Raw genomic sequence first — 25,967 nt, 5'->3', positions numbered from 1 at the left:
GTAATGCTATGTTATTGTGTTTGTGGCCATATTGTTTGATTGCAAAATTCTGCCTTTATTACCACTTTTCAATGTTTGTCCTGCATAAATATTTTCTAATCCAGTTTTCCACCATTGATAGACCAAAATTGCATATTGGTTTGGTAAGTATTTTTTGAATGCAATATTTGTTGGGCCAATTTTGAACTATTTTGGCTTTACATGGAAGTGTGGGTTTACATGAGTTTTTTTTGTTTAAAATTTTTGTGTCATTTAGTGTATATTTTTGGTGTTATGTGTTATGTTGGGTTTGTTGTTATGTGATCTCCTTTCCAGTCTCCCAGGACACACAGTTTAAAAAGACAATTGTGATTGTTTTTAAGCTGTTCCTTTCTCTGAAATATTTGTAGGGCTAAAAACAGCACAATTGTCTTGTTAAAACTCAGTTGTTTTATGCGCATAGTCATGCGCCAAACTTCAGGAGCGTGTAGCTCATAGTTGTGCGCCACGGCGGACCCCCTATGTGCGCCTGAACTGTTTTATCAGTCTAAAAATGCACCGCACTTTTGCACAGTCCTCATTCAGGTAAGTTTGTATTTTTTGTGTATATTGCATGTTTTGCTTCATATGCACTCATGTATGTATAGACATGAGTGCACATAAAGCAAAACATGTATGTATGCATTTAGATGTGTATACATATACATAGAAAAGCAAAATTACAGTTAGAAATAGGCAAAGAGGGCTTTTGATATTGCTTCTGGTTAAAAGAAGGAATCCACCTTTATGTGCTTCCACTACCAAGCTGAGGTGAGTAAGTAAATATATAGTGGGCGAAGATCTAAAATTCCATTCAAATCTGCATAAACACCCTGAAGGGATGGAAAAGCAAGAAACTGTTTGGCACAAAGTGGATTTGGCCTTGGAAGTTTGATATACTAGTACTACTTGTTTTGTGTAAACACCTAAATAATGCATACACTTCAGTATTTATGAGCAATAGGTTAAGCAACAACACAACATCTGCTCATTTCTAAGAGTGTGAGACCCTGCTTGTGAGCTTGGCAATCAATGTGGTTTCATGTTGTGCTTGGCAACCTGGACCTCCTTCCATCAACATCAGGTGTGTTAGAATGAGTATGCAACTCAGCTGGACAACTAAATTGACAACAAGTTTGGACAGCAAGTGGAAGTGTGCTTGTATACAATAGTGCTAAGATCAGGCAGCACAGCACAATGACAACAAACCTATACCACAACTACAAATGAACAGAAGAGTTGTGTGGGGGCAAATCAACATGAGTGCAAATGTCAGACTATTAAAAAAAACATAAAACAAAAAAAAAAGAAAATCATGACAATTTTTTCAGAAAAGGTCTATGTACATAATACATTCAAATACCAATATGTGAAAATGGGACAAAGGCAACGAAGGCAAAGGCAAGTAAGAGTTTGGTGTGGAAACCATGCAGACATTTGTACTCAATACTTGTGGAAAAAATGACAACACATTGCTGAAGAATTGCTAAACTACAGAAACTGACATTACAAACCAGGCACAAAAACATTGCAGTGTTGCAACCAAAAGAAAAAGTAACAAGAAGTGCAACAAATAACAGTAACATAAAAAAGTAGCACTTACACAAAAAAAAACAAGCATTAAAGATTCAAACTGACCTGAAAATGGACTAGAGATGCGAACAAAACAGGGCGCAGGGGTGCGCAAATCAATTGCTATCACCTCACCATTGAGGTTAACATCTCCTTCTGAATCACGCAGCTGAAAATTAATCGCCTTAATTGGCGTATTCGAGATCTTTGCTCATCATTGCAGGAAACTGGCAGGCGAGTTCACTAGAACTCGGGCCTGACTCGCGGTAATAGAGCTTGCTGACCGGCGCGTACATACGCGCGTCGACCGTACGCGCATTTCATTGATGAATCGGGGCTATTGTCTCTTCTAGACAATGGAACAGCATCCATAAGAGCAGCATCAAAATATGTTTGACAATTACCCTGACGATGATATCTGGCTTATGTTTCCATGTTGCCTGGGTATGTGTTGCATATTGTGCATATGTAGTTTTTTAGTTTTTTTAATTAGAAAACTTAATGGAAACAAAAAAAAAAGCCAAGATCTTAGTTGTTGGCATTGAGGTCCATTAATTTCAGGATAATTGTTAACATTCCTATTTTTTTCCACCATGGTTTCTAAACCTAGAAACCATGTGTTGATTTTAAGGGGATGTGCCAAAATTGACCTGAACACTGGGCCATGTACTTGCATCCATTTTGACATAAACAAAACCACCACAAGAAGCTGTTTTCTGGAGAGAAGATGTCTGCCCTGCATTGAGCTCAATGAGTACCCAGAGATTTTTCAAAAGATAGCAGAATGTAGTGTCACTAGACAGAACAAAAAATAAAACTGGATTTGCTCTTTAGGAACAAAATAATGCAACATATTGACAATTACCATTGTATAAATAAATGTAGTTATATTTGGTATATGCATGTGATCCTTAAGAATTAACCTAAGGAGAGATGTAGGGTTGCAGGTTCTGAAATGTTTAGGAAAAGTTAAATACATTAGACTGGGTTCAACATCTATGAAATTAATTGCTTTGTTGGTTGATGTTCACACAGCAATGCATACATTGGTACATTGTTGGCAAGGTGTGTTGGGGTACCATTTAGAATAATTGGCACTACAGAAAATCAATACAGGTGACATACATTTCCATGCAGTGTGTTACTGTGTATGGTAATGTGTTTGGTATCATGCTGCACAGATGTGAATGGGGCCTTAATGTCCATAACTGGGCACAGGTGCACTTTAAAAAATAAAATATTAAATGTTTTCTATTAATTACGATTAGAATATACCTTGCATCTCAATGTTGTCTGGGAAAACATGTCAAACATCTTCTGCCATTACCCAATGAGTGTTATTCCCTTTTCATTTGGTAATTTTGAGAATCCACCTATGATATTTTAAATAGGCATAATGTATATGCTCGATAACATTATTAACTTAGAGGTAGTAATTATGGTATTTAGCTTTTTTAGCCTTCTATGTTTCAAACAAAAACATTTCATTACCTGTTGCACAAAATAAAAAAAAAATGTTATCAATATAATTAACAAAAACCAGTCCAAAGCATCACTCATCCTAATTATAATGATAAACTGCCTTGATTAGAATTTGTTATCTTCTTTGAATCCTTGTTGGTAAATGATAGTTCATGAAGGTTAATTGGATTATTATAATAGAGAACACCCTTAGAATAATGTAAGTTTTAATGCATCACAATAGTGAATAAGTACAGACCAATTCTGAAGGATAAAAAACACTTGAAAGACCTAACAGAGTGAATTAAGAATTCACACCAAAGTTTTTTACTTAGAGGTGATATTAATTTTACAGCTTTTCTAACAATACAGAAAGATATTCCTAAATTAAAAATCATGTTACCTGTGTCTGCCTTTTCCTGAGTGCTCTAATTGAAATAAAAAAAGTGTACCAAAAAGTCTTAGAAGTTTATTGGTGCCATCAGCGTACCTGTCTGCAAAAATGTCTACACATCAAGCAGCTCCTGTTCAAAGAAATATCACAAGGTTTAACATTTTTTTTTTATCTACCCTATGATATAAAGCATTTACCCTTCGACCACATGAGTGTATGCATAAATATGTCTCTGTGCGGCTTGTGCAGAAAAATAAATGAAGCTTTGGTTTCTATAAAATGTATAATGAAATAAATATTAACATTATTTCAAATTTTGTCTCTTCTTACATGTGTGGCCAGAAAATAAATATAAAAGCTTGCACAGTGTATCTTTTTTTCAAGAAAGGTATGGTTTGGATATTTTTATAACAGTTCTTTAGAATGCATATCTTTTGATTACTGTATACCAAAACCCTCTGAAGTCATAACATTTGAACATTTGATGCTTTTTTTTTTTTGCTCCAAGAAGGCTTTTCAGCTGCTGAAGTATTAAATAGTCTCCCATATACAGTACAGTATATAAGCAAAATTGATTTTCTTTTTTGGCTGGGTAGTGAAGAAGGTCTAAAACATGAATAGATTAATCAACTTCATCTTAAAATGACTCAGCTGTAGACATATACACAAGAGATCTACTTATGTCTTGTATTATTAAGGCTCCCATGCATCACTCCACGTATACTTTCCATTCATTTTTGGCAGGGTAGTGAAAATGTATTAAAAATATCAACTACAGCATACAACATCTCGGTAGTAGGCATGAACCCGAGATCACTTTTTTCAGCCTATGTTATGATGGAGGAATGTAATACTATTGTACTTCCTTATAGACATGTATATTTTATTATAGCATAGTCTTTAGCACTTCAGGTCTCATCAGATGAAGAATTTTAATAATTGAATATTAATGTGTAATCATGCAGATGAAATGATAAATAAAAAGCAAGAAAGGAAATCAGTTTTTTTTTGTGGCAGTTTAAAATATATTGTGCTAAGAACAAATAAATGAAAGTATTACTTTCATATAGAAATATAATTCAATAAATTTAGGTTTTTGGTCCTTCCCATTAACGTCATGGGATATGAAACCAGATAACTAGACAAAAATATTCCCTGAGCAATTACAAGAGAATGTCCCTTATTCCGTCGTGTTTCGCTGACTGGCTTCTTCAGGGGATGCTCAGAGACCATTTACATTACTGTATAATAAAATATAATACAACAACAAACATTCAGAGTATGTTCCAAAAGTCAATCTATGCAATATAAAAACATATATAAGTATTCACATCAAATAATTTATTTTACCCATCATGACATTATTAATGAGAAATCATGAAAATTATGTAAACATTAATTTTTTTGGTACAATGTCCAGGCTATGTTCATAGTGCTATTGTAGATAGTATACGACATACTGATATATATGTAGGTAGAATACAGGTAGTCCCCGGGTTAAGGGCTTCTGACATACGAACGCCTCCTAGATATGAACAGGGCTTCCATGCTCGCTTGTGTGCAGGATGGAGGCTGGAGGGGGAGGGGAGGAGGTTTGCATGATATGCAGAAGAAATCTTTTGCTAAACACAGCTGGGATTGTGGGTGATCTTAAGAGCTGAGCTGATCTGTAGCCTCTTGTAACTCTTTATTGACCAAGACCAACTCTTTTTTTTTTTTCGCTTTGTTTGTAAATAGCTCACAGTGAGGATTTTATACAGTAACTGACTGAACACTGGCTAATATTATGTTGAGACAAACATCTGTCCTAATTGCATTTATTAAAATAGTGTACCTGTTCCGATCTACATGCAAATTTAACTTGAAAACAAACCTACAGTCCCTATCTCATATGTACCCCGGGGACTACCTGTATAATATTAATATAATAGTTTCACAAGGACTTACTGTGTCACCATGATGGTTTATCTTTAAGAGGAAGGTGCTCATTTAAAAGTTGAATGTACTCCAAATGGCTTTTATAAAAAAAAATATATATAGTGTATTTAAGGCATGAATCTATTGGATCACAATAATCAGGAAAGGGGCAAACAAAGGATACATATCCCCAAACAGCTCCTGAGAGGATATTACAAAATATAAAGTAAATATAGCAATATTTTTTAATAGTTTAGAATCTCCTTGATTAATTTACTCTCATATGTAAAAGAAAGTGTAATAAAATATTTTATACAGTTGACAATAACTATGGCATTAACTAAGGTAATTAAGGGTTTACTCAAACAATAAACATATTAGAGACGTAGTGGAGTAAGAATATTTAACCATAATGTGGTAAAAAGCCTTAGAAGGACTTACCGAGCTCAGATACTCAAGATTGGCAAGGGGATGGGTAAATCAGTTGCGTACAATTCTGTGCAGAGTAATAAGCCAACAGAGGGGTGCTAGTGTGTAGTATTTTGCCTTATAAGGGCATGGCCTCCCTAATGAGTGAGGGAGCATGTGTGGGATTTTGAGGACCCCGCACATGCGCAGATGGAGTGATAATGCCTCAGATGCCCATCTCTATCTGCCCACAGTCCGTGGCTAAATGAGCTGTTCTCCTACAAGAAAGGCAGCTCATTACCCACGATTTCAATTGTGGGTTAACAGGGGAGATGTTGCCCAGCCATGCCCAGTGGGCGATAGTAGCACACGGCAAAGGGCTTTGTGGGCAATCTGGCAATTGGGATGCTGGGTCCCCCGCAAGTCACAGAGGGTGGGAGAAAGAAAATGAAGCTCAGTAGGTGGGAGGAATTATAGAAATCCTATGTGCTAGTTGTCAACAGGGTGAACTAAATACAGTCTATGGATGGGTGTGTGATACTGTGATATTGAGATCTAAGTAAGGTGGATAAATGAATGTGTGATATAATGATATTGCCTTGAGAAACATATTATAGCAGTATTAAATAGTGTTGACCAAATATAATGTGTGTTTTAGTTTGAGAACATAGTAAGTCAGGTATGAATTACAACACATAAATGGTAGTAGTTAAAAATAGAAAATTATTTCATAATGAATATGCCATAAACAAGAATCAAGAATGCCCATTACACTTACACATGAGTATGGGCTAATCACAGATTTGTTATACAGTTCTGATATTCATTAAAGTATTGTAAGGCTTATTTATGTAAAGGTCAAAAATCATTATTGTTAGGTATAAGATCATTTTCCCAATCAACTTCCGAAATTCAGATAATCTGTATACCATGTATTATAGGAATATATTGCTATCACTGGATACTAGAGCCCCTGTTGTTAACGCATTATCTATGTAAGATTCCAATGGGGAGATCAGCTTGGTTGAAGAAAATGACTGGCAGAGAACCATTATAACTTGGTCAATAAGAGTCTAATTTATTAGGTCTTTGGATTTATGATTTGTGAAGAAAGAGTTTACGGCTTAACATGTCGTTAAGACCTGGAGGTTCAGTGGCATGAAGATTCACTGTCCATTTGCATTCGGTTTAAAGAAGTTTGGTGTCCATGTCTCCTCCAGTTGGATTGTGGCGGACATGTTCCAGGCCAAAGAAACTAATAACATATGGATTAAAATTGTGTTTAGTTCCTATATGGCAACTGATAAGGGGGATGATCTTCCCATTTGTTATTGCATATACATGTTAGTATATTTGTTTTTCCAATGGTCTCTTTGTTTTTCCAACATATTGTGAACCACATTCACAAGTTATCAGGTAAATGACACTTGCAGGTGGAAGTTAGTGCAAATCAAAAAAAGGAGGATGTATGTTACCAATTTAGTTCATATTTAATAAAATTTGGTAATTATTGAAGTGTGATATGATAATAATATGAAGTTTTATTAAAGATTTTTTAACATTAAAGGTGTTTAATATTAAGTAGAAATGTCACTAAAATATTAATTATTCTTAGCAAGATAATTGCAGATTCTCAATAATTAGGATATATAAACGTTTTTGGGTGGAAGCATGGAAATTCTTGCATATGCCCACATGACATTGAAAATAACTGAAGCAAATAGCTAAAAGAAGAAGAGCCAGGAACAGCAATGATTAGTCAGAGAGGGCTTGATGATGACTTATGAGGGCTTGATGACAGTGTTTGCTTACACTTCTCTTTAATATGGAATTATGCAAACAGCAATGAATGATTCTACAGTGGAACCATTAGCTCCTGATCAATGCACCTTGGCTTGACAGAGATAATTATCTACTTTTGTTTTCACTAAGAAAAACTAGTTAAATCTTTTGCATATATAAGTAATAGAATTTATCTGTTCGGATTTAGCACATTGCAAGCCTCCGGTCTATGCAGGGCATTTCTACTGCAACAAACAGATTACATTTATTTTATCCTCTTGTATCAACACACCTCTTGGTGATAAAGGACAAATAATAGGGCAGACGGAAATTACAAAGTAGCTCTATAAAAAAAAAGAAAAACTGTAAAAGGTTCAGCAAAACCTCAGTTTTTCATAGGGGACACTTTATCCAATATGTCCCTGAGGCGCTTATTGCCTCATGATATATTCAAACAAATGGAACTGTTTTGAAGCTGCAGTCCTAAATGATAGTATTTTAATTGTTCTCTGTCCATCAGTTTCTTGTAATACCTAAATGCTGAGGTGCCTTTTGTGTGATTGATGTCTTCCCGCAAGTAATTCTCATTGGTCAGGCATCTAGAGGTCAAGCTGTCCCTCTGATTTAAATTAATGATAGCCTTGTCCAGAAGGTACTATTATAGGCCTCATTAATAAGCTAGACTTTGAATTTTAAACAGTACACCTGTTCCTATAACCCAACCTGTTATCTTTACAGTTATCAGCAACAACTACACTGTGCTGTTTTATATTAGAAAAAAAAAACTTTTTAATGTTGGCTGTGGCCAAGCCAAAGCCAGTGTTGATATTTTGAAATATTACTGGGTATTTAAGCATTATTGTCCTCACCACTGATTGTTTCCCAAAGATCAAGGATGTATAGCACCCAGGAGAGATGTTTGATTGAAAAAACTAATTGGTGAACATCATTACCAGCTGTGCCTTTAACACGTGTTTGGTAAATTGCTGAAAAAAATTCTTTCCACCCTCTGGGTTAAACACATGTAAGTCACGTGTAAGATTATTCAATAAGATGTTAATCGTAGCTTTATTGTATTGATTAATGTTAGCTTCTTGACAAAATCATAAGTATTTTTCATTGCATTATTTTTAATAATTAATATTAGACCAAGGTCTATATTATTTAATGTTTAAATTTAATCGGCAAACATTTTCTTTTTCTGGTCCTTCCTTTCCTCCTTATTAACATGCTAATACAATTCTCGAATCATTTTCAAGATGTAATGTCAATAAAGTATCTTCATGCTTTCTTTTGCAATGCAAGCAGATCATGGTGGGAGGAGTTAGAAGGGTGCTGTACATAGTTTATATAAAACAGGAGATCAGTTGTATTTCCCACATGTAAAGTTGCGTTTTTATAATTATGAATGATGAATTAATATTATGCTTCCAATGATTTTTTAAAATATAATAAAGAATGGGGCAGGTCATGGACATTCAGGCCAAGGAAAAAAGAAGCTAGGTGATGATGGATGTCCATCAGCCAGGAGATGAGGTGGGCTCTGACTTGATGCTACTTTTTAATGCACACTGTGTAAAGCTGAATGTAAGCAGTAAAATCAGGGTAAGCCATTTTAGTACAGGAGAGGATCCCATACAACTGTTGTACATGACTAAGAGGGAGTTTGGAGTATAGATTTAAAAATGTAGTTATCTATAATGACTTTGTATTGCTTAGTGTTAAAGATGTACAGAAATTTGACATTTAGTGCTGCAGAAACCTTTACTATATACCAATAGAGTGGTATTGGATGCCAACATAAAAAAATGACATACTCTCTGTTACTTGGGAAACTGCAATTAGGCAGATGATACATAACTACCTAAAAATCAATGCTATTGTTTTAATATAGTCACCACTCTAGTTTTGTGGCTGTCTAATTATGCTAGCGAACACCCTTGCAGACACTATTTGGTAGACAATGTTACTATGTCATGCAACCCACAGATGTGTTAGACCTGCTCACCCAAGACAAAGGGCCTTATTTATTAAAGCTCACTGGACTGCAGAAGACAGATTATCATGGGTGAAACTAGGTGATGCAGCAAACCTGAAATAATAAGCCGGGAATTAAAGAAAAATTCTCAGTTACTATAGAAATGTATCTCCAATATACCTTTATGAGGACCAAAGCTATTGTAGCATGACCATGGTTAGAGGGTTGTCCATTCCTAAAAACATCAGCTTAGCCACTCATTCCATATAGGTTTACAGTGGAGTAGATGTCCTAAAGGACCACTATCACAAAATATTGTATTCAGATAATTATAGGCAGGTAATACATATAAGTATAGCATTTGGTACATTAATTCCATTTTATCTTTATGCTGTTATATGTTTCTTCACATTTACATATATAACATGTTTTCCAGGAAAAATGACAGGGGATAGGACAAACCCATTACAATCCATCTCCCCTCCTATTGTGTGATACTTCCTCACCTCTTAGATTGGAAGCTCTTTGGGGCAGGCCCCTTATTTCCCTTTTAACATGTGGAGCATGTTTTGGATACAAGAATACAAAGATTAGCGAACCTCCTACTGTACTTCCAGACTGCTTTGAGGTAAGTGATGGAGATCTCAATGACCCCTATGCTACAGTCTTGTCTCCACTCCCTTTTCTCCTTGCCATTCACAAAACACACAGCCTTATACTTTGAATGGCAAGCAGAAAAGAGACAGAGACAACGACTACAGTATTTGGAGTCCTGCAGTGCCTTAATCAAAATGACCTGGAAGAACAGAAACATGGCCTCCTATGTTACAGGGAAGAGAATGGGGTATTTTGTAGACCTGTTCAAGAATGACAACACTGTTTTTCCATTAAAACAATATGCTGATATTATGCTGACATAGCACCCTAATTGTTAACCTGTCTCGCTACATGCTAAAATACAAAACATATAGCTTTAATGGTCGGAAACATGAACAATCTCTCTAATGACAACCAATACTGAAAATTATTTTAATTACCAATGTTGTTTGTTCCGTGGCTGGGATGCCAATTTTGCTAAGGACATGTTAGTGTTCTGATAACATTTTTTTTTTTGACAACCTCCCTTGGTTACAATTCATTAACACAAATGAAACATCTTGATAAATTACTGCCTATATAAACACAGTTGGCAATAATTATAATAGCGCCTAAGATGTAATATCCCACTAGAAACCTAATAAAGACCAAGCTGTCAGTTGGGTAGATTCAAAGGTAATGCTGGAGTTACGCATTGTAGTTGTCATACAGACAAATGTATTATTGTAAAATATCTATAGTTACTGTATATATATATATATATATATATATTACAATAATACATTTGTGTATATCTAATTATATATATATATATATATATATACACAGTACATATTACTATAGTTACTACTTAGAGATGTTTGATGAGAAATACATTTGATACTTAATCAGCTCTGAGTGTAACTGAGTATTCTACAATATAGGATCCCATCCAAATGTAAAATTGAAAATAAGCATGATCGTTTTATAATAGATTAGAAGATTGCAAAGCATTTTTTATCCATGTTTTTAATTACCAGCAGATTGATTTGGGCGAGGATGTAACTGAAGAAGTGGGTATGCCAATGTTTGATAGGAATAAAAACGATGACAGTAATCTTTACAACACTCATCCTACTTTACCAGCAGATTGTTATTTGCATAGAATGCCTTCATGTGCATCTAGGTAAATGTCAAAATATTAAAGATAGCTGCATGAAAAAATGACCAATACATTTGGCTTCCTTAATATTCCTCAAACTCAAAATGGACCTAAACTAAAATACTAAGATTATAGGCATTCTTTTTGAAGTGCCTACAACCTCATAGCTGTATATCTGTAGCATAAAATCAAAGGCACTCCTACCTCTGTCTTATGTGCTTCCCTCTAGATGGCATCAAGGTCATCAAGATAGCATCCTCCATAAAAGGACAGGTCAAAGCATAGGAAGCAAGTCAGAATTGGGAACATTCAGTTTCAGGGCAACCATGGGAAGTACTTTTCTTTTACTCTTTGCCTGCCTGTCTAGGCACAGCATCTAGACTTTTGATCCTCTCCAAAGTATATTGAGCAGAAATGAATACACATGTTAGGATCATGCCCCAAAAGATATTGTATGAAAATGTTACTGAACACATTTGACCATAGTTAAAAACCTGCCATCCTGCTTCCCAAATTACTGCCTACTGGAGTCACTGGCTAGAACAATTTTAATCATTAAAAAAGTTATAATTTGTAGACTTACAATTAGAACATTTAGTTTTGTTAGTACAACTGTTTTTTTGGTATTTTGAAAATTTGAAAGATAAAAAAAAACTTACAATAAAACAAGCAAGTTCTGTATGAAATCAGCCACAGCATTCACTTAAGCAAATCTATTCTCAGGTTTAGCAGTGTGTGGAATGAACAATGATCAATAGTGACTAACCATCTTTATAGAAACTGCCATTATGGCCACACATTGTTTGTCAAGAACTGCTCAGAGTTCAATGTGGTCAATGCAGCCAACAATCTAATCAAATTCACTCTTGCAGTTGACAGGATTCATTTTTTTCCTGCTTTTCTTTCTTCTGGCTTAGGGGAATAAGAAACAATGGGGTATTGGGAATACTAGACAGACAGGATTTTGGAGACAGTAGAGAATGCAGTGCTGCCAAAGTTCGCAAAGCTTTAGCAATGTTTGATGTGTAGGCCTATTTGAAAATAAGTTGTAAAGATCAAGTTGTGGAAAATTATGGCTCCTCAAGCGACCAGATTACAGTTTTTTTATAGCAAGATGAAGGAAAGCCGATTTCCGATTTCTAATTAAGGATGCTGGACTTGGCAAGCCAATATGTTTCATAAGATAAGCTTTTCTAGGGTTTTCTATTTTGCATTGCAAACATTGCAAACTTTTCCAATAACATTCATATGGATAAAAATATGCAATACTGTTTTTTTTAATACAGATACATGGTATCCTTTAATCCATATAAAGCTATTTCTATACAAAACCTATTACTGGTCAATTTCAGATAGTCAAATTTCTGTTAAATTTCTGCTTTATTGCCAGAAAATTGCCGTGGCTATCATAGTATCTATGTATCTATTCTGTAAACTCCACCAAAAATTATTTTTCTGTTTCTAGAGAGTAAATCTAAGCATCTGGAACCCTATATAACACAGTGTGGTCCTTAGTGCTAATATGGTATATTTAAATGTTTGTACAGTTATTGTGGACATATTGTTTGGTAGGTGCCTCCTTAAAATTTTAGACTGTCCCTAATTTTTTAAGGTTTTTAAATAAGTCTCAATTAAAATTGAAACATTTATGTTTTAGCTCCAGATCCCAGGAGTAGCATAATTTCTTCCCAAGAGCTTCCCAAAACTTCAGTAAAGCTAGTTATAGCACTCCAAGAGCAACCATGGTCACAGACAAATATCCTAAAATCCAAAAGATGTTTATATCCTTGTCCTTGGTGTAACCCTTCTCTACCGTATCTAAATATAAAAGAAAAGTTACCATTAAATAATATGAATTTTATTGCTCTATAGTTACCGCTGTCTTTATAATATTGCAGGTAGTCCCCGAGTTACGACATACAAACGAGGCTTCCTTGCTTGCTCTGAGCAAGAGGGATGCTTGGAGGGTGGAGTTTGCATGACTTGCAGAAGAAATCTTTTGCTTAACACAGCTGAGGTTGTGGGTGATTTTGGTGGGGGGGGGCTCTTTATTGCCAAGACAAACTCTGCAGCTGTTTCTTTTTGTATATCAAAGCACAGCTTGCTCCAGAAGTTAATAAATGTCTAGGCTCCATAAAGATTTTTTTTTTTTGCTTTGTTTGTGATTAACTCACAGTGGGGATTTTTTTACAGTAACTGACACCACCACCATGCTGCCAAATAATATGTTAAGACAAGCATCTGTCCTAATTGCATTTATTAAAATAATGTACCTGTTCCAACTTACATACAAATTCAACTTAAGAACAAACCTATAGTCCCTATCTCAAATGTAACCCAGGGCCTACCTGTATATGGTTTAAATCTACAGGTAGCATAATATTGTTGTGCCTGTGTATCAAGCATGATATGATAATGTGTTGTGTGCATGATGCACATAAAACATTCCCATTTTTGTTTATTATGCATATCCATTAATGAACTGGACAGAAACTATATGAACCAAAAATAGTTATAGGTCCACAATCTGCTCTGTCCAAACCACAGGCCTGAATGCCTCTGAACCTAGGAGGCTCTCATTTTACCTTTTTTATTATAAATCCAAAACATGTCTTTAAATGATTGTAAAAATAGATGAACAGATGACAACACAAACATAGCTTTAGTGATGCATATAATTGTAGTTTGTACTGTCTCTGAGGATTTCAGACTTGTTTTACTGTGATGAGCTGGAGAAAATAAACTGTTGTTTAAATAATCCTATAGTATTGAAAAATGTGTTAATTAAATATCCTAGCTGGATAGTAGATACCAAACGGTGTCAGATTGTACCGTTCTCATTAGAGTCAGCATTCTTACAGCAACAGCAGACTTCTCTGAAGTTTTTATGCAAATGATACATTTCTGAAAGTTGCTTGGTTTGGTTGTGTCGCATGTGTTTCTATGTATGTTCAGGCCTGGTTATAGGTCGCCAAGGCACGAAGTTCTGCATTTTGGGATAGGACAGGGAGGATTACAATTCTCCCACTTGAAGCCAACATATTGGCTAAATGACCCTCATTTAACATGGGCAGGTCCTACAAAGACATGGGTTAATAATTTTGGGGTAGAGGAACTGAAGTGACCTGCACAAAGCCCCAACCTCAACCCTACTAAAAACCTTTGGGATGAAATGGAAATGCTAGTTTACAACCCAGGTCTTATTCTCAAGCTGTTTGGATGCATGATGATAATTTTTCAAAGGTACACCCAAAAATCTTGTTTAAAGCATTTCCTAAACAGTATAGGCAAATATAGCTGCAAAAGGTTGTATGTGTAGAAGGTAGGGAAAACAAGTTAGGGTAGCAACACAATGTTACTAATCATGAAAAGCAACGTTCAACAAATATAACAGCAGGGTCAACAAACCTTCTGCAACCCAATGCAAAGGGATTTGGTGCATATAAGCAAAGACACCTCTTGGTTCAAGGATCCATACAGCTTGCTTGCAGTAGTGCAGTGTGTTGGTGGTGGTGATAAATGTAGGCTATAGCTGAGAATCATGCAGATGTATTTTTGCTAGCAAAAATGCCTAAAGGCACAGCATTTAAAAATGGCAGTTGTAGCTGACAATTTTAATGTGACAAAAGACACATAATCCTTACCGATAGTAACTATAAAAAATACATAACAAACATCTTGGCCCAGTGACAACACTCTGCTGAACCAATGTGTTGCCAACACAAATCAAATATATGAAGTAAATCGATATTAGGCAATATTTCTAAAATATACAAAAAAATAATCCCAAGCAGTATGCGGAGGTATACAGTAAAAGTGAATAACAAAGATTATCAAGGTAGCAGAGATAATATACCATTTTCATAATTTTTGTTTTAGGGGTCTGTTGAGAGTGCAGTCATGCTAATAAATGTTCATAGCTTTGGTTGTTAGCTTATGTCTTCTATTTCTCTCCTTAGTTGGAAATATTAACAGAATGTTCCTATTAGCATTTGGCATGCTAAACTACAACAACATCCAGTGTTTCCCAAAAAGCAAATGTTTTTGAGGTTGTGTGCATTATTTACTGAGATTTTCATTGTGAACAGTATCAGCATGTGAGTACTATGATAACCAAACCTCTAGTTTTCAAGAACTTCTACAATACAGTGAAATAGAGATGTAATAAATTGGAGCACTCAGCCAATTTAAAAAACATATCTCACTGTTCAGTGCTCAAAAGTCAAAGCATAGCCACATATTTAATACACACCTTATCTAAAAAGAGAGGTTGTGTACAATTACATGTTTACTGTGCCATTAATTATTGACGTGTCACATTTTTAAATGCTCATTGTTCCCGATTTAATATTTTTTTTAAATCATAGAGGTTTGTATATTAACCAGAAGAGGGAGCTCTGCATTTGACTCATTTCATAAAATTTTCATGCCTAACAACTGTTGCGATAAGATAGCAGTCACATGGAAAAGTCCTTTTTTGCAATGATTTGACTGGCTAGCATTGTAAAACGATAATAGTAAAACAAACCATTTAGCAATACAGAGAAGAAAGAAAAGCATGTGCATGCAGTGAATGAATATGTCTGACCCCCTGTACACTTATTATTATAAACTTTACAGAGAAATACCCAAGCAATATTTAAATCAAGCTTATCTCTTCTGCACAAACTGTCTTTAAAATACAAGAAGATCCAAGTACAATGACATAATTCACTAAACCTCATAAAGTGCTCACACTTCACATAATTGAAGTCAGATAAGTCAGATCAAAGATAATAAGAATATACATTTTGTTTATGCTATTGGTTATTGTACATTTTGTCTCATGTTGTTAAAAAACAGCTGCTTACATTATGGTAATCACAAGAGTTAGAGCATCCACCATTGTATTGTTTTGGGCTAAATTTTTTAATCAACTGGCACTTCTAAATATTACTCTGCAGAGCATAATTCCCTTAGTCTGAGTGAATGTGTTAAAAATTCAAGGAATAACTAATCACATGCAAGGGAAAACCACAATTTTTGCTTAAACATGATCTCTTAACCACTAGGCTAAGAGAATTTTATCTTGCCCAGACAAAAATAGTCATATTTAATTTTTCCTCAGTGAACAACCTAAACTCCTTGAGTAAATTTTGAGGACTCAATAATATTCATGAATGATCCACTAGGAAAAAAAACATCCCTATGGTTGAAGGGATTTATTTCACTTTACATATCATCAATAATGGAAGATATGCTTTATAATCTCCCATCATTTTCTGCTACAAACATAAAATATCAGTACACAACTCCTCGTTTTTGCACAACATTCTCAGGTCTGTTCAAGACCCCTCTACACCCAAACCACCTCTGTATTTATCATACCCATGGAATATTGGGTATTACATCCATCTACTTCTACATTGCAATCATTTACATAATAGGAAAAGTCAAATATAAAGTGATATGCCTGCAATATGTACTTTTTTAAAAATACTTATAAACACTTAAAAAAAAAAAAAAAAAACAAGATTGAAGCTATTAAGCTTCTAACCTAATCCATTATTTTACCTTGCTGTTGGTAGGAGAAGATAATAATTTGTGCTGCTATTTCTGCAATTGTGACTCAAGTGTGGCACATCTAATATAACACTTATATACACATTAACAAAAATAGCATTTCCTTAATATCATGCCATTAGGGAAAAGCCAAGAGACAACAGCAGAACACATCTAAACTGCCTAAAAGCCATATGTGATACATGAGCAACTGGTCCAGGACATCTATAGTGCAAGATTTAACAAGACAAACCGATGATTTGTCATCAGATAAATACTGTGTTCCCTGGACAGCAAGTTGACATTGGCAGAAATTCTGTTCTGGATTGATACAGTACTGATTTCCTTCCATATGACTATGACATATGAACGCTCAGTGGTATTAAAACACTTTTACATTGGCTACCTAGTATATTAGCTAATAGGAAACTGGCTTTTGTCATTGCCTTGAAAGCAGCTGAACTCATTTAGCAAAATTGTGACCTTGGAAAAAGCACATTTCCATCTGCATGAAAATGACACTAAAAACTCAATATACTTTTTATACTTTGGATAATCACAGATATATCCCTTTTAGAGCAGATAAGCCTAAAAACACTCCAGCATTAATTTAACACTCAGCACAGTTGTAACTGGTTCTATTAGGTACCCAAAAATACTATAAGAATAATCAGAACTGTAAATATAAAGTAGCCTACATTTCTAATAAAAGGACAAATATAATACAGACAATATGTAGCATGTCTTTTTATTGCTTGCATATTGTGTGTATAAAAGATGCACACACTTTTAAATGGATAACTAATCCAGAAGCCCATCTTCCCTGCAGCTAATTTTTTCCATAAACATGCACTGAACCAGTGCCCCATTATATAAACATATAAGCCAAGTGCTGAAAATTTATTTCCAAGTATCCAACATGAAAGGAGAGCAAATCAAAAGATTTACAGCCTCCTTTAATCCCATCCCAGCATCTCCCCTTCTTTTAGCTGTAAATGCTTAGCTACTGTGCGACAATGACATCCTGTTGATTTATAAAGTCAAGCACAGCAGTGAGCTCCATTCCAGTAAAACTTTCACTGGCCTCTGGTGCCACCTAGCCACAATACTGCAATACTTCCACTATCATAACTTTCAGCACAAAATGCTAATGCTACAAACTATGGTTTTATCATGACAATACTGAAAGCAGAGGGAATACTATGTGTGTAAAATGACATCACTATATAATGTGACACTGTAAGCCAGCGTAATACAGTTTCCCATTGCAATTTATCTTTTTTTTTTTCAAAGATATTGTTCACATAACGTCAGAAAGTATACAGGGATTATTTAAAAACCAAGTTACATTGAACCTAGTGCCAACCAGTGATCACTTTTTAACTTGTACTTTTTTATACTGAAATTTGACTGGTTAATTTCTATGGAATACTGTACTTGAAAATAAAGTTGTTACACTCTAGAGATTTAATGGTACTTACTGTAAAAAACATATTCTGTGTAACTGGACCAGATCTTGTCATCAGTATACTGATTAACAAATGAAGCTGTTACTGATGAGTTGCAAGCCACCATTTGGAATCCACATTCTGATAGCATGTCGAAGGCTCTCTCTAGATGTTTGAATTTGAGATAAAACCTGGAGGTGTATTTTTCTGGGGCTCGGTCTGGATCCCTGCTTTCATTAAGTGTTTCTCCAAAAACCTCTTTGGCTAGAGAGATTCGACCACAAACAAGAATTCTTGGAACTCTTCGAAACTTAGCATCTGCTTGGCTTTCTCGACCCATGGTGCAAGATCCCCGGTAACCAACGGTAATAAAGCCCCATTTTTTATCTGAAGGCATTAAAGATGAAGATGGGCATATTCTGGTTTCACTACCTTGGGACACTTCTTCAAAGTCACTGTGGCAGTAGTCATCTGGGCTTTGTTTTACTTCATCAGGCGCTAAGATTTTTACTAGTTCTGGCAGTAGAAAATATTCCGCTTCTCTTTTTAATCGCCCTTTTTCTGGAAAGTGATCAGGCAAGACCACCTGCCGGTCCCTGAGATAGTCAAGAACATAACGGAATAGGAACCCATCTCGGTCAATAAAGAATCGTCCTTTGGCATCTTTGGCCAGGTCATTTACAGAATCTCTTTTGGAGGTGAACATTTTCCATAGTAGTGAATGGGGTATACTGGTCAAGGTTGAGTGACGTGTAAAATAAACTTGCCCTCCAACATTTAATTCAATTACCTCTGGGAAAGACTGAAAGATATTCCCTTGGTCTCTAGGTGGGGCATAAGTTCTGCAGTTTCCACTCAATGCCATTTGCGCTTGACAGATGCTTCTTCTAGCTACAATGAAAATAGTTCATGAATTGTAAAACTGAAATGAGAAATTGCAATGTAGATCCCCAAAGTGCAAGAATATGCTTCTCTCTCTTGAATTTATAATCATCAAGTCAATTGCAAGTAAGCATCAGTGTCTAGATTAGTCTCTGGAACTTTTAAAACCAGTTCCACAGAAGTAATTACTTCCTTAAAAAAATATGAAAGGTGTGTACATCACACTGAGCCCACTAGATGCAAGATCATGCTGTATGTAAAGACATGTTAAAATCTGTAAAAGGAAAAAAAACAGTAAAGTTAGGAAGCTTATCAATTACCTAAATAAATCAGGTCATATAGTAAAAAAGAAAAGCAGCAGATTTTTACACAGACAAACATACAGACAGGCTACATTTATATATCACATGCTAGTTGACGTACTTCACAGAAGACAAAAACTACATTTTAGAAATGCTATTTAAATTCATAACAATACCATATAATCTATGTTCCCTGAGAAACATTTATGTGATGTTAGTTATATGACATATTACAACATTACAGAAAACAGTAACAATACCTGAGTTGCATAACCCTTCCTCGATGAAAAAAGATCATTTTGTATAAAGACAAATGAAAATCAATATAAAAATACTAATTAATAAAAGTCTCAGAAAGCTGTAGCTCTTATCAAGTATAGAGAGTTATCTGCTTCTGGGTGGCAGCACTGTGAAGAATTCTCCAGTGTAGCGATCGGCTGATAAAATGCACACTGAAAATAGGATTAGTTTGTCATTAAGGGAAAAAAATAAGTCCAGATGGCATGCTGCTTTTTAAATGCTTTGCAAAAAACTCTCTGCCGGACTGCATATGCAAGGATTCACATTTGATTCTCCAAGTTCCAGGAGGAACACAGAGGTTATCATACTTCCAGGTAGCTTAAAAGAAAAAGAAGGGACAGGAGCAGCAAGAGCAAGCAGCAATAGCGGTAGCGGCAGCAGCAGCTGATATTCAGCTGTGGGTGCTCTGCTGCTTGGTTGCTGAGCCTGCTAGCTGCTGAGCTGGGTGGATCCACAGTTCCCAGGGCTGTTCTGAGATGGTGCTATTTCAGCAGTGCAGGGAAGAAACCAACCAGGGAAATAACTATTACATCATCTTAAAGGAATATAGCTGCTGGAGAAAATAAATGAGCAGAGAATGTATTTTAGAGCAGTGCTGTGCTTAAAACAGGCAAATGCTAACTCTCTGTAAACCCAAAAAATTGCTAAGGACCATTTAAACTGTTCTTTTCCCAACCTGTTTACCCTGTTACCTTCTGTTTAAAAAAACATATCAAGCATTGATTCTAATTGGTCATGATTATGTAGATTGCAACATCTATGGACAAAGCTTTACTAGTAATTACAGCCTTATCTCTCCATTACAAAATAACACACATATTGTTATCAAGGATTTCACTTGGTAGTATTTAAAGTTGTCATCACTGCATCTTTTTATTGCCTACTCTTTTCATTCATTTATCTACATATTTTTGTTTGACAGATCTTTATACAGAATAACCCCCCCTCATTTCACCTGCTTTTTCCATAACAGATAATAAAGTACACTGATCATGATCAATTTGTTTAACACCAGTTCAAACAGGGACAGTGTAAAACACTAAAGCAGAGATTAGAAGCCATTAACACCACAGTTGCAACTTAGTTTAGCAATTAGCTGAGCGCTGCAAGAGATGTATTCTAGGAGCTGCTGGAATGTCTGCCAAATGTGATTTCATTTCAGCTAAAATACATATTTGCACTGACTGAAAAATGTGCACATTTATAAATAGACATTTCACTTTTACAAACAAAAATACGAAAAATCAGTAACGTGAAAGCACAATGTTAAAAGGCACATTGTCAATTGACAATTTTAGGCTCACCTAAAACAAAGATTGGAGTGCAGTATGTAAATCAAGAACAATCTCAGGGCAGTGGCTGCATTGTGACATCACAAGGTTTATCAGCAGCTGCATTGTGACATCACTTTTTATTTCTCACTATGAGATATTTTTATAAGGAAGCAAATTTATAAAATTTTTAAATTTTTTCATTTTATAAAGTTCTCAGTTTCTCAGACATGGTTGTGCTGAAAGAGGCTTCATTGTCTCAGAGCAATGACATCCTATATGTCATTGGTAACTAGCACAATGATGTCATAAACAGTGTATTAACCATTGGTAGCCATCAAATGGCAATCTAAGCCATTCTATATCAGCAGATGAAAACTCGAATGGTAGCTGTCATTCTACAAATGGTCCTAAATGATTAGTACCTCTTCTTTCTGCTACCAAAATCAGTAAAGTCTTAACTAGAGGAAAAACGTTTACTAGAAACATGAATGTCAGAGAGTGTAAAATACATATTGATATAAATGATTAAAAAGAAAGCATACAGTATGTTTACAAACTTGTATCTTTTCTTTTACATTTGATTGCACTTGAAGCAATATTATTTGTACATAAACATCAATTTATCAACATCAATTTATGACACATTTAAAGGCCAAACTCCAGGGCATTAACCAGCACCTGAACAGAGCTCCTGCTGCCACTTTCCTAGCATGAGACATTTTTACAGTTTGGATTTACTACAATGAATCAGACTTGGCATTTCATTAGAGTAGAAGATCTTGCAGAAACTCCCGAATAAGATGATTGTTATGTAACATTTTTGTAATGGTTTCTGAATAGTTGCAAATTGTCCAAAAACTATCTTGATCATATATTTTCCCTTGCATTAACTACAGTGCATCTTGATGCCCTAAGAATTTATGACTAACACAAGAAGTAAGTTAAAACACAAACACAATAAAATGTATCTGCATCACACTTTATGTAATATTTTCTGCTGTATGTATTATGAAATAGAAAGCAACTAAATTGGAATGCAAGATGGAGAAACTGAGCACTGAATACTGATGTGAACCATTCAAAGTGTAAGAAAAGTAAATCATTTTTTTCATTTAATGTAGGCATATGCATTCCTCTTTTGTAATATGGTGAAGATGGTTCATGAAAGTTCATTTTTAAAACTATCTTTTACAGTTGTGTAGAATCCTCTGCTAGACACAAAATGCTTTCTCTGATTTCAGAGCATACTGTGAGCTTCTTACAGTGTATATTGGAAATTGCTGCAAATCACATTGAGAAAGTCTAATTTCTAGACGGGAGGATGTCACGTATCATTTAGTACCTTTCTCCCCAGGCCATCCCTTTGCTGGAAAGGTTTTATTTAAAATTATTTATGTTTGAATCTGAATATATATATGAATATACTGAAAATGTTAACCTTGATCCCACCCCATAAGCCTTTCTGTTGGTCTGTGGGACAGCCAAAAAAAGACCCATAAGAAAACTTTTAAATTTTACAACAAAAGTTATGATTTACCTATACATTTAGCAGTGTATGTATAATACTGGGTCTTCTGATGGTTTTTACAAAGCCATTATTGGGGAGGGGGGGATGGGCAAGGAGTACTTCTATACCAGGCCATCATCAAGCCTGACCTTTGCAAATGTGGAACCTAAAAAGGGTAAGAGGCCCAGAAATTTCATTCATGATCACCTCTATGGCAACAGATTCATTCTTTTTTTATATATATACATAGTAAGTATCACAATTCCGTATGAGAACATTTTAGCTTTTAAGCTGATTTGCTTTAATGCATGTAAAAGAAGTTGGTGGTTCGAAAACAAAGCTTAATTAGTATGACAGAAGAAGGAAAGCCATTTATTTTTCTAAGCATAAAAGACTACGGCAAATGACAGTGAAAGAAACCACTAATATTCTCCAGTGTTTTTTTCAATTTTACTATAAGCTAAAATATATTACTATATGTAAGATACTTATGCTAAATCTCAATTACTGTCTATTTTTATAAATTAGTGGGCATAAAGGGTATTTTCCTGTACATTTACATAAAAACATTTCTAGCGTGACACATTATGCAGCAACAATATAATTGGAAAAAATATGACACCTTGTTATTAAAAATCAGTTATTGATCTTTAGTGAAATGATTTTGCAAAGTCACTTAAGCTGATGCTGGAGAAATTATGTCACATATCTGCTGTGAGAAAGAAGATGCATTTTCTCAGTTTCCTCTTCCCTACTGATCTGATTGTGGTACTGAAACTTTGTAGCAAGTCCGGAAGTAAAACAAGCAGTAAACAACTCCTGCTTCTACAGAGTCAATACCTTAGTCCAGAAGACTGATGCTTGTGCCATCCTTATATAGAGGAAAAGTTTTATATTGCTGTTATAGACAGTATTGTGATCTCTGTGATGGGTAATACATAAAAATATACATTAATAAAAATATACATTAAAATTACTAATCATGTCATGCATATCTTGCATTCTGAAAAAACAGGTCCATAGTAAAAATGAATGAAATGACATTTGCAGAGCTGTCCAGTGTTGAACAAGTATTTGTACAAGATTAGCACTGGATAGTTACAGGTTTCGAAACCCAACATTTAAAGCGGACCTAAAGTCAAAAGTTTTACTTTAAACAAAAGGGTAGACAACCCTTTTAATATATAATAAAAATTACTTTCTTTTTTTTAAGTGCAGCACCTCTTGGGCTTTCTCTCTTGATTGCTGTGGCCTATAGCCTCCCGGGATACCTACGTCACGCATCCTGGGAGGCTTCTGGCTGCCTTTTTCTTTAATGGAAAAAAAATGCAGATCTCACGCATGCGTAGTGAGATCGAAAGTCTATTTTCTCCATCTACGTCACCTGATCCCGTTCCTGTGCAGTGCGAGATCAGGTGACGTATAAAGAAGGAAGAAGAAGACCAAAGAAGATAGTGATGCCTGACTCTTCCTCTACGCCGGTACGAAGGAGGGTACCGGGACTAGGCGGGACTTGATCGAGGTCCAGCGCGATTGAGGGATCTGTGGGATTAACCTCCTTGCCGTTAAGCCCGACCTTCGTACGGGCTCAAAAAAGTTGCTCTTTTCGTTAAGCCCGAGATTTTCCGTACATTAAAATCCCCACTTACCCAGGTAAGTGGGGATTTTAATGTAGGGAAAATCTCGGTCCCCCTGTGCTCATCCAGCGTCGGGTTCGTGTTCCAGCGTCGTCCTCCGTCAATCGTCGTCCGTCGGTCTCCGTTTCCAGCGTCGGGTGCCTTCTCGTATACCAGCGGGACCAGGTAAGAAGCCGGCTGGCATCTTGTGCCCCGCTGGCCGGCCGGCGGAACACAAGATGCCGGCCGGTTTCTTACCTGCTCCCGCTCATCATCCAGCGTCGTTCTAGTTCCAGCGCCGGGTGATCTCTGAAACAAGAAGCCGTCCGGCGGAGGAAAAAAACAGCCGGCCGGCTCCTTGTGCGTGCGTGATGACATCGGCGCGTGTGCGGGAAATTCAAATAGAAACTCATTCATTCATTTTGTATTGGATTCAATACAAACTCCTGTATTCAATCCAATACAAAATAATTCAAATAAATACAAAGTTTGTAATTGGTAAATTCAAACTGTCATTTTGTATTGGATTGAATACAAACTCCCGTATCCGATCCAATACAAAAAATTAAAAAAAATAAAATAAAAGTAAATAACTTGGAAATTCAAATTTATATTTTGTATTTGATTGGATACAAACTTGCGTATCCAATCCAATACAAAATAATATAAAATTAATACAAAGTACATAACTGGTAAATTCAAACGCTCATTTTGTATTGGATTGAATACAAACTCCTGTATCCAATCCAATACAAAAAAATAAATAAAATAAAAGTAAATAACTTGGAAATTCAAATTCTTATTTTGTATTGGATTGGATACAAACTCCCGTATCCAATCAATACAAAATAATTCAAAACAAACCCCAATAAATACAGAATCAAAGTTTTAAAAATTGCCACTTATTCCCTGGATGGCTAGTGTGTAACACTGTGTCTTATCTTACCTTTGCTGATCTTCGCCTAATTTTGACCATTTGCTGCCTGCTTTGACCTCTGCCTGGACTCCGACATCTCTGCCTGCCACCTGCCCTGACCTCTGCCTGGACTCTGACATCTCCGCCTGCTTTGACCTCTGCTTGGACTCTGACATCTCTGCCTGGATCTGGACATCACCGCCTGCCTGACCCCTGCCATGGCTTCAAGCTTTGTTTATGTAGTCATGTTTAAGCTGATTTTTGTGTTTTTCCTTTAATTTTATTAAAAGTAATTTTTTTTTTTAAATGATTGTGTGTTTCAAACATTTTTTATATTCATAATATCTACTAGAACCCCTGTTCGGACATATTTCTGTAAGTTACAGGCTACAATTAAAAAAAAAAATTTCATGAAAAACAGTGGATCACTTTTGGTACAGAAATCTAGACCTCAGTGTAACGCTCAGGAGGTTAAAGGAATATGTGATTTGTTTATGTTTTGGTTTTTAGTTCCGCTTTAACAAACTGCAGCTTGCCAGCCCTTGTGTTTATTTAAGTTTATTTTCATTTCATTATTCTGACAGTAACACATGTCCCGACCTAGGCAAACATTTACTGACTATACTGATATATTGTCACTTACATGGTAACTTCTTATAAACACTTACATCAATGGGAGCATTTGCAAGGATATACAAGCGCTTATAAATGCTCCTATTGAAAACAATAAAAAGAGTTCACAGGCATTTATAAGTGTTTTAAGCACGTAGAAATGCTTACAAACACTTATAAAAACATTATGGGCTTTTACAGTATAAACACGTTTTAGGCTTGCTTTAAAATACCTTAAATGCTTGTAAAAATGCCCGAGCACATTTAAAAATGGTTTGTGTTTTAAAACAGTCCGTTTAGA

General features: G+C 35.4%; 1 protein-coding gene across 1 annotated transcript in view; it reads right to left on the bottom strand.

Annotated features, from left to right (window-relative positions):
- Positions 1-20,198, bottom strand: part of KCTD16 (potassium channel tetramerization domain containing 16) — a 243,047-nt gene extending 222,849 nt beyond the window's left edge. The window contains exons 1-2 of the mRNA XM_072400913.1: positions 19,702-20,198; positions 18,291-19,413 (exon numbers count right to left, since the gene is read on the bottom strand). Coding sequence (XP_072257014.1) covers positions 18,291-19,122 — 832 coding nt within the window. The 5' untranslated portion in view covers positions 19,123-19,413; positions 19,702-20,198. The remainder of the gene's footprint in view (positions 1-18,290; positions 19,414-19,701) is intronic.
- Positions 20,199-25,967: the final 5,769 nt, after the last annotated feature.

The sequence above is a fragment of the Pyxicephalus adspersus genome, chromosome 2 (genome assembly GCF_032062135.1).
Source record: "Pyxicephalus adspersus chromosome 2, UCB_Pads_2.0, whole genome shotgun sequence".
NCBI classification, from domain to species: domain Eukaryota; kingdom Metazoa; phylum Chordata; class Amphibia; order Anura; family Pyxicephalidae; genus Pyxicephalus; species Pyxicephalus adspersus.
This window is presented reverse-complemented; position numbering and strand designations above follow the sequence as displayed.